This window comes from Cnephaeus nilssonii, assembly GCF_951640355.1.
Source record: "Cnephaeus nilssonii genome assembly, chromosome: 12".
Taxonomy (NCBI): domain Eukaryota; kingdom Metazoa; phylum Chordata; class Mammalia; order Chiroptera; family Vespertilionidae; genus Cnephaeus; species Cnephaeus nilssonii.
The window spans coordinates 23,984,634-23,996,741 of record NC_137083.1 but is presented as its reverse complement, the minus strand read 5'-3'; the positions used below and the strand labels follow the sequence as shown (position 1 = coordinate 23,996,741).

General features: G+C 43.8%; 1 protein-coding gene across 2 annotated transcripts; it reads left to right on the top strand.

Moving 5' to 3' along the window:
• The first annotated feature begins 226 nt into the window (after window positions 1–226).
• On the top strand, window positions 227–8,637 carry TAC1 (tachykinin precursor 1). 2 transcript variants are annotated; one of them, XM_079786454.1, is made up of 6 exons: window positions 227–462; window positions 858–989; window positions 2,031–2,124; window positions 3,309–3,335; window positions 4,842–4,895; window positions 8,171–8,637. In XM_079786454.1, exons 2-6 carry the CDS (start codon window positions 867–869, stop codon window positions 8,218–8,220), a joined length of 348 nt encoding a protein of 115 aa, XP_079642580.1. In that variant the 5' UTR covers window positions 227–462; window positions 858–866; the 3' UTR covers window positions 8,221–8,637. The 2 variants fall into 2 exon arrangements, with proteins under 2 accessions (XP_079642580.1, XP_079642579.1); XM_079786453.1 differs by having other exon boundaries at window positions 3,276–3,335.
• Window positions 8,638–12,108: the final 3,471 nt, after the last annotated feature.

Genomic DNA, 12,108 nt, shown 5'->3' with positions numbered 1-12,108 from the left:
CACGGCGCTCGATGTTGATGAGTAATTTCAGGTGCCATTGAAACCCTGTGCGGAAGAAGGAGAGAGGAGGGGGCGGCAGATCTGCCGAAGGAAGGAGACTGGCAGCTGGGGATTGGATGGCGAGATCCCGATTTTCCCTAAAATTGCGTCATTCCGAACCCAATTGGGTCCAGATATTATGGGCACCGACGGGTTACCGTCTCGGAAACTCTCCATCCGACGCAAGCGAGAGGAGAGGAGGCGGCTAATTAAATATTGAGCCGAAAGTCGCGTGGGGAGCGTGTCACGTGGGTCTCGAGGCGCGTCGAGCCGCGGATAAATACTGCGCGGCACCGGGCGGGCGGAGAGCGCACTCGACCTCCTCCGGCTCCACCACCGTCGCGGCTCCGAGAGTGCGGAGCGCCGGGCGTGCGCTCAGACCGGCCACAGGGTCCCTGCGGGTCAGCGGGTCTGCCCGCCGCAGTAAGTGCCTGCGCCCCGCCAGGGGGCTTTCCGCGCCCCGCAAAGCGCCCAAGTGGGCCCGCGGGATGGGCCGGCTGGGGCGAGGGGCAGTGGGGGGACAGCGGGGAGACAACCCGATTGCCAGTGTCCCTCTTAGTCTCCCTCCTGCGGAGCCTCCTGGCTGGGAAGTGTGGATGGGTGGGTGGGTGGGTTGGGGGCTGGTGGGCCTGGGGTCCGGGGAGAAGGGGATTTGGGAAGCTTTGGGGGCTGATTCTCTTTCCTAAATGGTACAGGCTTTTTTTTTATCTTGGTTCCGTTGTGGGGCAGACAGGGTTGCTGCCCCAAGTCTTAGGTAGCCACCCCCAATGTAGTATGTAGTTTTCCCCTCCACGATCTCTTCTCCCTGCCCTGCCCAGAAATCCAGCATGAAAATCCTCCTGGCCTTGGCCGTCTTTTTTCTCATCTCCACTCAACTGTTGGCGGAAGAAAGCAGAGCGGACGATGGTCTGAATTATTGGTCCGACTGGACCGACAGCGACCAGATCAAGGTGAGTCCCGGGCCCCAGCTGGTCCTCGTTGGTTCCTCCCGAGCTGGGGGAGCTGTCACTGTCCCTCGAGAGAGCGCCCCAGTTAGTCTGGCGGGCGCGGCGACCGCGACCAGTGAGGCCAGCGGCTGCGGAGGCGTGCGCGAGGATGTACAGGACGCCGCCCGCGAGGTCCCGGGCGAGGGGTGGTGCCCACCACCAACTTTGCTCCCCAGGGCGGCACGCCGGTCTCGGGAACTCACGGGAGCAATAATGCCCTCCGTGGGGAGCCCGGGGTCCTCACCAGGCTGCGCACCTCGCAAGGTTTCACCCCCGGGTAATGGGGATTTCGGGGACCCTAGTCCAGCCGAGAGGACCTGGCGTTTGGAAACGCTGGGCAGGGGCAGAGGAGGGCACGCCGGACCCTGGCAGAAGCGGGGGCAAGGGGCGAGCTGCTGGGGACAGAGGTGGATGGAAAGCTAACTTCCTGCCGTGACATTTGTTTCGTGGACCCGAGAAGGTAGGTGGGCGCGAGTTGCCCCGGACCTGGCTCGCAGGCTGTTGGCGCAAGGGAGCGCGCCTCCCGGGAACAGTGAAAGTCGCGCCACGCAGGTTGCTAGCAAAGCGTGGTCACCCGGCCCCGCCCCGGCAACACCTGGGTGTTGAGGCGTCTGCAAATCCGCCAGAGGTGGGACTAAGTCAGGTGGCTCAGAGGCGGATGAGTGATGGTCCCCAGGCTGGGAGCAAAGAGCGGAAAGCGCGGGGCTCGGAGACTTCTCCTCCTGGTAACACGCAGGGACTTGGGGGAGGCGGCGGCGCTGGACACGAGTTCCGCGGGGTGGGGTGGAGGTAGGGAGCGACCTGCCACGGACCCCACTCAGCCCCGGCGGGGGCAAGCCCGGCCTGCTCTCGTCTCCCTGCGGAGCTGGCCCCCCAGCCCTGGCCGGCGGGGTCCCATCGCCGGGGTTCGCCCATGGCTGGAGCGCGCCGCGGGAATGACTCGGGTTTTTGGGGAGCCTCGCACTGACTGCTACACCCGGGTTTGTCCATACGTCTGTCCCCCAGGAGCTGGCTGAGCCCGTTGAGCATCTTCTACAGAGAATCGCCCGGCGACCCAAGCCTCAGCAGTTCTTCGGGTTGATGGGCAAACGGAATGCTGGTGAGATGGGCAGCCATCCCTCTCTGGGGTCTCTGAGGGCCACCCACCCGGTCTGCTCGCTTATTCTCAGAGCACCCAGAGTTTCCCTTGCTGTTTGAGTAGAGATTTGCAGCCTAAAAGGAGTGGTAAATCTCCCTCACCCCACTAACACACGCACAGCACGTGCCCGCAGAGGGAGGGAGGCACATGCCCAAACCACCAAGGACAGGACCCAACCTTAGCTCCCTGGACTAAAGAAAGATCCGAACTGACAAAGAAGGAGAGGGCACGGGGCCTCCAGGAGGTAGTACTGGGAATGCTCTAAGTGCATATGGAAGCTGATTTTAAACTGCTCCTTGTCTCCTGGTAGAAATATTCAGTTTACTTGAATTCATCGTATCATCAGTGGACCCTGTAAAAAGCCAGTTGTTTCTAATTAGATTCCTCAATTGTAAAACAAGTGGCCCTGTTAAAGGCTCTTGATAGTAAACGTTTCTATACATTTTTATTTTACTATTGTGAATGCACATTTAGGAAAGTGAAAAAAGTCTTTTATGGGCTGAAATACAGATTCTTGATTATGCCTGTTTAATTAAGAGATGTATTTGCATCTCTCCTCCTCTTCTGAGCATCAGTGGGTGGCCCTCCTTGAATATGTGCTTTTTAAAAAAAAAAAATTCTTTATTGTTGAAAGTATTACATATGTCTCCTTTTTCCCCCATTGACCTCTCCCCCGTCACTCCCACCTCCCCAGCACATGCCCTCACCCACCTACTGTCTGTGTCTATTGGTTATGCTCATATGCATGCATATAAGTCCTTTGGTTGATCTCTTACCCCCCTCCCTCCCCTGCCTTCCTTCTGAGGTTTGAAGGTATGTTTGATGCTTCTGTGTCACTGGATCTATTTTTGTTCATCAGTTTATGTCGTTGAATATATGCTTCTTATAGGGAAACAGATGTGGCATTGCCTAACGGTTACTACCAGGCCTCGGGAGTCTCACAGTCCTGGATTGGAATCTGTGACCCATAAAAAGCACTTAAAAAGTGTTTTCTATTTATTAACATTTTGTTTATATTATCAATAATTTGTGCTTCTCCTATAGTCCTCAGGTAGTATACGAATGGAAAATGTTACATATTTTAAACCTCAATTTATATTTTTCCTTATAAGGTAAGGCGATTCCTGTTGTTGTCTTTCTTGCAGGACATGCCCATTTCTCTAATAAAAAAAGTAAGTTCAAAATTATTTTGACATTTATCAAATACAAATGTTGATTGAATTCCTCTTTATATAATACCTTATCTTATTTCCTGTTATAAGTTTGGGCTTAATGTGTTTAATTAAGACCATATACGAATGGAAGAGAGGCATTATATTTCATCCAGAACATGATTGTTTAAAGCTCTATGGGTTTAGACATATCATACTTTCCAAAATGATACATTAGGTTAAAAATCCTTTAACTCCAAGCTAAACTGCTGCTGAATTTCTGACCCACAGACAGTGTGAGATAATAAATATTTGTTGTTGTTTTAAGCTGCCCCCCCCCCCCAAACCCCTTTAACTCCTACAAATTGTCAGTTTAGCTCAGAATTTCAATCCTGGGGTAAAAATCCAGCACACATTATCCCTCGACAACACACAAGCACCACTTCCACCGCAAAACAAAACCAAAACCAAATATTTATAGGTATCTTTCTAACTCAGTTGAGTATGCTGGATGCCATAATGATGTCACTTATAATGGTAATTCAGTAGCCACGGTGCTCCAGTGAAAGTCTGAGTAGATAATCCTTACGAAAGGTAAAGGTAGAAATGCCGGTTTTTTATTTCATAACTGAATGGGAAACCTCAATCTAGCAAAGCGCAGTGGACATTTCTGAGGGCCGTGAAGATGGTAAAATTGTGACACTCGATGGTCATTAGGTCCCAGTTTCCCAGTTAATGGAACCAGAGTTGACAGGCAGTCCCAGGGGTCCATCTTAATTGTACTGTGCACTTAGTTGCTAGCTTGGGTTTTGGTGCCCTGGGTAGCAGAGTAGGCCACATTAAGAGAGCAGCCCTATTTTCAACTAGTAAACCAAGGGACATTCTCTCACTCTAGTGAAAGTCATCTTTCCCAGAGGCTCCATCTTGACACTAAATAAATCATGTTTACTTTCTAAGGAGTTGGCTTTCAAGGGAATTATATACAGCAGAATTCTATGTAATGAAAATAAATGCACTCTATAAATGTCAAAACTGACATACTTTTCAAAAGGAGTATTATTTAAAATCCAATAAAATAGAAAGAGTAACCTTTGAGAAGGTTGTAATTATCAAGTGTAGGGATCTGACTTAACTAAGGCTCAGTTCCTGAGAAATACAATCTATTCAGTAACTAGAGGAAATAGGTTTGGATATTTCCCTGTCACACAAATGTGAAATCAACTTCCTAAAAATCAAAGCTAGCTTCAATAGCAACAATATTTAAAAGTTTGTATATGTAAACAGATAAAATATAATATGAATAAAGGGTACTTGCTAATATTTAGATGTAGAATTGAGTATTTCATTTAGTATTTTAGTGTCATTTATAAAAATTATTAAGAGTTTTTTCCGACTCACCAAAACTTGATATAGACACATATTTATTATGAGAATATATTTAGAAACTTGCTTTTTTTGATACTACTTATAATAGTTTATTTCCTCAAAGATATACATGTTAAAATACCCCTAAATGTATTTTTCCAGGACATAGAACAGATGCCTTTTATGGACTAATGGGCAAAAGAGCTTTAAATTCTGGTATGTATAAAATCATGACTGAAAATAGACAGTATTTTAAATCTACTTACATTATTTTCTTTCTAAGGCATAGTTTTCAAATTATTAAAAATGAATAATGAACTTAAAATAAGTATTTATGGTGAAAAATTCTAATTTTCATAAATAAATCTGAGCATGGGTTTATAGCTAAGTTAATATCACCACAATATCAATCTCTCTCAAACCACCAGCCTTACCAGTGTCTGCCCCATTTAATTATTACCTAACCTGAATCTTTGGGCTAGTCTAATACTCTTTCCCTTATATCTATCATATAAACCACATTTAACCTTACTGAACTAAGGGTGTGGGGAATGCAGAAAATAAGACAAATTTTCACTTGTTACCAAGGTAATTTACAAGTCATACAAGACATCACACCTGGCAGTTTTCCAACACAAAAACAAAGAAACAAAATAAATTTATTTATACAAATTACTTGCTCTTCATGAAGTTATAGAAACTCAAACTCTCAAACATCCTGATGGATGTTTGAGAGTTTTATACTCCATTCCCATGCCTTCACAAAGGAACATAATCAAATCATCCTAGAGATACACACAATCAGTCTTGCCTACAAAGCCCTCAGAAAGAAGGGATGCCACAATTCTCCTCAAAACCCATTTTAATTCTGGACAACTCTTTCACTTGCTGTAAAGGCTGCATGCTTCCTTTCTTCTCTTTTGTTTTTATTTTCTATGTAAATGCCACATGCTTATATCTGAAAACTCACTCATCACCGTATTTCCAAGGTCAAATAACCCCTATGGCATTTTCATAAGATTGACTTGTTGTTAAGCACATACAGGCCTTACAGTCCCTAGTTTAGGTTCCTTGGGAAAACTATTCAAATTCTCTTCATTGTACATGGAATAAAAGTGGAATTAAAATACTAAGCATATAATTAATTAGAAAGTAATCAGCAGCTGTCTTATCCACCTAGAATATTTCTAATTTCTAGAAAATCTGTAGCTAAGGTATGCTGGTTTAATTCTTATTTTTCTGGAAAGTCATGCAAAAATGGTGTCTGCTAGTATTTATATTGGTTCTCTACCTTCCAAATTTAGACGACTATGTTTGTATTTCTTCATCAGTAATGTTGGGGTTGCTCAAGGTTAAATTTTAAAGACACTACCAATCTGCCTAATAAAAAAATTAAAATTGTTTTATAAATATACACTATCTCCTGGCTTTTGGAAATGAAATATAAATTCAAGCCACTAGAATGTGTATCAGTAGTCCTTATATAGCTGTGGTTTTCATGATAATCATATTAGACTTCAACTCTCCATTTCCAGAAATGATGCAAGTTTTAGAAAATGCTTAACTGCACAAATAATATAGGTACTATACAATTTAGAACAGATTAGATGCACCAAAAGTAATAATGTAGTATAAGGAATAAATAGAATCACTGTAATGAATCTCAATTAATTTATGAATAAATCTTTGTTCCTCCACTTTAGTTAAGAAATATAAAAGGGAAAAAATGGGCAAAAAAGTAATCCACACTCAATCAGAGATCTTTTCATAAACTCAGTTGAAGTTCTTATAGGCTTCTACAGCCTTTTGTGGTCACAAACCCCTTTGACAAGCTAGAAAAATCTAGAAACCCCCTTCCCAGAGAAACCCTCCTCATCTCAGACACACCAAAGTTTACCTAGGGCTTCAGAGGGTGCAAGGACCTGGTAAGAAACTCAGCTTGAAGTCAGGAGAACGTTACATTCCAGCTAACCCACTGACCTGTCTTTGGTTAGTTCACATTAGCATCCACCTCACTTCTCTGAGGAACAGCGTCCTGTCACCTGCAGCTGGCCAGGAAGTGAGCCTGGGTCAGTTCTCCTCCCCATGTGCGCACGCCAGGGTGAGGCATGACCTGTTTCCTTCCTTCAGAACTGCCCAGTTTGGGGCTCAGCCTATTCTACCCCAGAAATGCATACATGACTGACATAAAACAATCCGTGTGTTGTCATCCTCACTTACAGGACAGTGGGCTGCTAAAGCTCTTTTGCCCCGTGTTGAAGGGGAAGTGATGACCGGATACTGGACTTCCCTTCTCTCTCCACAGATCCTTCTCACTGGGAAAAGTGTTTGCAGTAACACCCAGGGGTTCTACATCTCTTTCCCAGTGATTTCTGCTATTTCTATTTAAATGTAATATTTTGCACAGGGCATACTGAATTTTTAAAAGCATAGTAGTTCTCTATGATGTAAATCTAAGTGTATAAAGGGTTCGTTCAAATGATGAAAAGTATACTTCAGTATTTTGATCATATCAGTCTGATCTTTACCCTTGTGTGGTTACAGACCCCTTTGAAATTGTACTAGTATACAATATATCACATTACAACATTTATATAACATTTATATATTATGTTATATTATGTTATGTTTAATTTTGGCCTTTTTAAGTCCAGATAGTCAATGTACTTAAATTACTTGCTAGGTATATGGTAAGTCCTTTTAAAAGCAGTGATTAACCTTTCACAGGACATTAGGGTGCTAGGAGGTAAGTTAAACTGTGTTGTGTTTAGATGGCACATAAGCCCTACCTACGGACTATGAGGCTGTTTCTAGTCTCAAGGACATTGGAGGCACCCACGTGACAGGAAGAGACCCTCAGAGCATAAGTTATCCCTGTATCGAGAATCAGCAAACTTTTTCTCTGAAGAGCCACACAGTAAATATTTTAGACTTTGTGAGCCACGCAATCTCTATAACAACGACTACTCACATCTGCCATTGTAATGCTAAAGTGGCCACAGACAGTATATAAATGAATGGCTGGCGCCATGGTCTAGTAAAATGTGATTTACAAGAAAAGGTGGTGGGCTGGATTTGGCCCAGGGCCTATAGTTTGTTGATTCTGTCCTAGAATAAGTTTCACATTTTGCTTTCATCCGATGACCATTCCTGGTTAATTTAGGCACTGTCCTTTCTATAAATCACCTGCGGTGCCTGCCACTGTTTGAGAACGCTGCTGAGAATCAACACTGCAATATATTGAAGTATGCTTTTGGGGAACCGAGTATATGACAGTCGACTAATGTTACCATTAATTCTGTGGTTAGGTCACTTCCAGTCAGGATAGAAACTGAGGCAAGATTGGAAGATGTGCAAATAAACCTCTTGGAAATATTTCAACGGAGGGAAATAGTCATTATGCGTTTTGAAAACGTCATTATGTGTGCCTGGAACTTGCATTCCCTCAGTGCATCCTCTTAAAGAACCCTTTCTCTTCTCTTTGTTCTCAGTGGCTTACGAAAGGGATGCGATGCAGAATTATGAAAGAAGACGTAAATAAACTACCTAATGTGTTTACTGAGCTTCATTTGTGTCAATGGTCAATAAAAGGTAAAAAATGAGAAATGCACTATGCGGAATAATTATTTATTTAATAATAATAATAATAATAATTGTTTTGAGTTAAAGACTCAACAAAGTGTTTATTTTTCATATTGTGCCAAAATGTGTTGTAAAAGGGTGTTATAATTCTAATATGATGATTCCCTCAGAAATAGAATCAGTAGTAATTTCTCAACAAAGCACAGTGTTCAATGAAATTGTAAAGACCTGTCAACAATAGCGTCTCCGAAGAAAGAAATCGTTTTTGTTCCCTCGAAGTAATCACATCAGCTCCTGCTGAAAGAAAGGAAGTTCACAGATAGGCCTGTGCTTCTCCGTTTGTTTTTATGGTGAAAATGTACAAACTATATTTGTAGCCCTGAAGCATGTTTTATGTTTTGTGACTATATAGAAATGTTTTAAAAAGTTTTAATGTGATTCTAAGGTCATCATTTCATTGTGTAATGTGTTGTGATAGTTGACATTTTAAATAAAAGAAGAAATATCTTAAAAGAATTGGCTATTCTTTTGTTAACATTTAGGTCAAATCAAGCAACCATTTTTTTTAGTAGATGAAATATGTGCAAAGCTGCTTGGCTGACAAATAATGAAACATAAATTTACTTTTTTTTTTTTGGTTAACCAGAGGATATTTTTTCCATTGATTTATAGATAGAGTGGAAGGGAGAGGGAGAGACAGAAAGAGAGAAACATTGATGTGAGAGAGACACATCAACTGGTTGCCTCCGGCATGTGCCCTAACCAGGGCTGGAGATAGGACCCACCATTCAGTCCACAGGCCTATACTTTATCCCCTGAGCCAAACTGGCTAAGGCTAAATTTCTTTTTCTTAAAGAAAACGACTAAAATGTAATCTCAGTTTCTCTCTCTCTCTCTCTCTCTCTCTCTCTCTCTCTCTCTCTCACGTTTGTATGTGTGTTTTTTTCTTTATGGCTCAGTCATTTGGCATATCATTCATAGAGAAAACAATTCCATTTTGGAATCCAAAGAGTCAAGGCTAAGTTCTGTTTATACATGCCTATGATTCCCTTTTACAAAGAGGATACTGATCTACGTGGAAGATGCATTTCCCTGGTTATTCCCTTGTTGGGTAACACAGCAGTGCACACTACCATGTCAGCCCTGCTTGGGTCCCAGGTATGAGTTCCCAGTGTGTGAATCTCACTAGAATGAAGACATCCAATGAAACTCTCACAAAGGTCACCAGAAGATGATAGAAAGATGGGGGGAGGGGCTGGTAACATGATATCACCCCATAACAAAGGCAAAAGCCCTTTCCCAGCATGTCTAAGGAGAGCCTGGGAATTGCTAACACCCACAGCACTCTCCAGCAAAAACATGGGCTTTGGGAATACATACAGAGGGGGGCTCTCATGTATTTATTTAAGGGGAAGTATTGATAAGTCTCTTTGGAACTGTTTTCTGATTTCACAGAGAATGTAAAATATTGACGTGGTAAAAACAACTCAGTATAAGCATGGCTCAGTGTAATCAAACTCCAAGAGGTTAGCCTGGATCAATGTTAAAACCACCTGTGGGACTGGGAAGCTAAAAGACATTTTAACCTTCCTGTCCTTAAATGAATAACTTGTTTTAAATTTTAAAAATTCCAACAAGTTCATTTTCCTTATAACACAACTAGAGGCCCAGTGCACGAATTCATGCACCAATGGGGTCCCTTGGCCTGGCCTGCGGGATTGGGCCAAAACCAGCTCTCTGACATCCCCGAGGGGTCCCGGATTGCAAGAGGGTGCAGGCCAGGCCGAGGGACCCCACAGGTGCATGACCGGGACCAGGGAGGGACACGGGAGGTTGGCAAGCCAGGGAGGGACTGCAGGAGGGCTCCAGGGTGTGTCCGGCCCGTCTCACTCAGTCCCAATCGGCCGGACCCCAGCAGCAAGCTAACCTACCGGTCGGAGTGTCTGCCCCCTGGTGATCAGTGCTCATCATAGCGAGCAATTGAGGGGCCTTAGCATATCATTAGCATATTATGCTTTGATTTTGTTTGAAGGGCCAACAGGTCAACCAGACACTTAGTATATTAGGCTTTTATTATGTAAGATATATTTAAATATGACAAAGTACAGTATAAGCAAAATGGAGAAAGTCAGTCATCTAGAGCTCCATTCCCCAACAGTATTGTTAAATTTTTTATTTAACAATAACAATAATCTATACTAATAAAAGGGTAATATGCTAATTAGACCAGACATCTTCCAGACATCCTTCTGGACAAAGCCATGGTGGCAGGGTCTGAGGCAGAGACGGTTAGAGGTGATCAGGCCGGCAGGGGAGGGCAGTTAGGGTCAATCAGGCCGGCAGGGGAGGGCAGTATGGGGCAATCAGGCTGGCAGGGGAGGGCAGTTAGGGGTGATCAGGCCAGCACAGGGGGGCAGTTAAGAGCAATCAGGCCGGCAGGGGGGGCAGTTAGGGGGTGATCATGCCAGCAGGCAGAGGCAGTTAGGGGCGATCAGGCAGGCAGGCAGGTGAGCGGTTAGGAGCCAGCAGTCCCAGATTGTGAGAGGGATGTCCCAAATTGGAGAGGGTGCAGGCCAGGCTGTGGGACCACCCCATCCCCCACATGAATTTCATTTACCAGGCCTCTAGTTGTAATATATAATCATAATCATAATAACAGCTTTCATTATGCACATAATGATGTGTTGGTCAACCATGGACTGCATAAACCATTGTGGTCCCATAAAATCATGATGGAGTTAAAACATTCTTATCACCTAGTGACTACGTAGCTGTCATAACATACTGCATTGCCTTACTCACCTGCTCGGGTGATTCTGGTGTAAACGAGCCTGTGTTGCCAGTCGTATAAAAGTATAGCACATGCAATTACATACAGTACATGATCTTGATAATGATTAGAAACAAACATGTTACTGGTTTCTGTACTTACTATACTATGCTTTTTATCCTTACTTTAGAGTGTACTCTTTCTACTTATAAAAATGTTTGCTGTAAAACCATATGCCATGTTACACCAGCAGCAGCCTCATAATCTTGTGTATACCATATCTGTTGATTGCATCATTTTCTCTTGTGCTTGATTTAATCCCATGGTGCTTTGCAAAGTAACATGCTGTACAGGCTTGTACCTCTGGAACAGCCCTACCATAGAGCCTATTGGGCTATACCATCTAGGCTTGTATAAGTGGCACTCTATGGCATTTGAACAACAAGAAATCTAATAATGCATTTCTCAGAACATTGCCCCATTATTAAGTGCCACATTACTGTACCTATTTAATCACTCAATAAGGAAGTATTATTATTAGCATCATCATAATTTTACAGGTGAGGATATGAAGCTCTAGGAAATATTTGGGCCATACCTTATACTATGAGAGGAGTCAAGATTAGTAAAAACTATTAAGGGGATTATAGCAAGGCAAATCCTATCTAATAATAGACAAATATGCAAATTGACCACATCTATGGCACACCCACAAGCCACGCCCACCATCCAATCAGAGCGAGTATGCAAATTAACCCAAACCAAGATGGCTACAGCCACAGAGAGCAAGGTTTCCTAGGTAACAGAGGAAGCCAAGCTTTCTGCCAGCCGTTGCAGGCCTAAGCCTCCACTCAAGCTACAAAGTTTCAATTATAGAAGGTAAACAAATTCAAACAAATGGCGGCAGAATGGAGCTTGAGAGAGCAGGCCAGGGTTGCCGCCGGCAACAGGGGAAGCAAAGCTTTCCACACACCCTGGCCGGGCCAAGCTGCTTAAGGCAACAAAGTTTCAATTATAACCCCAACACAAATGGCTGCGGGCCTCGGAGGGAGCCCCAGGCTTAGCTCTGCTCAAGGC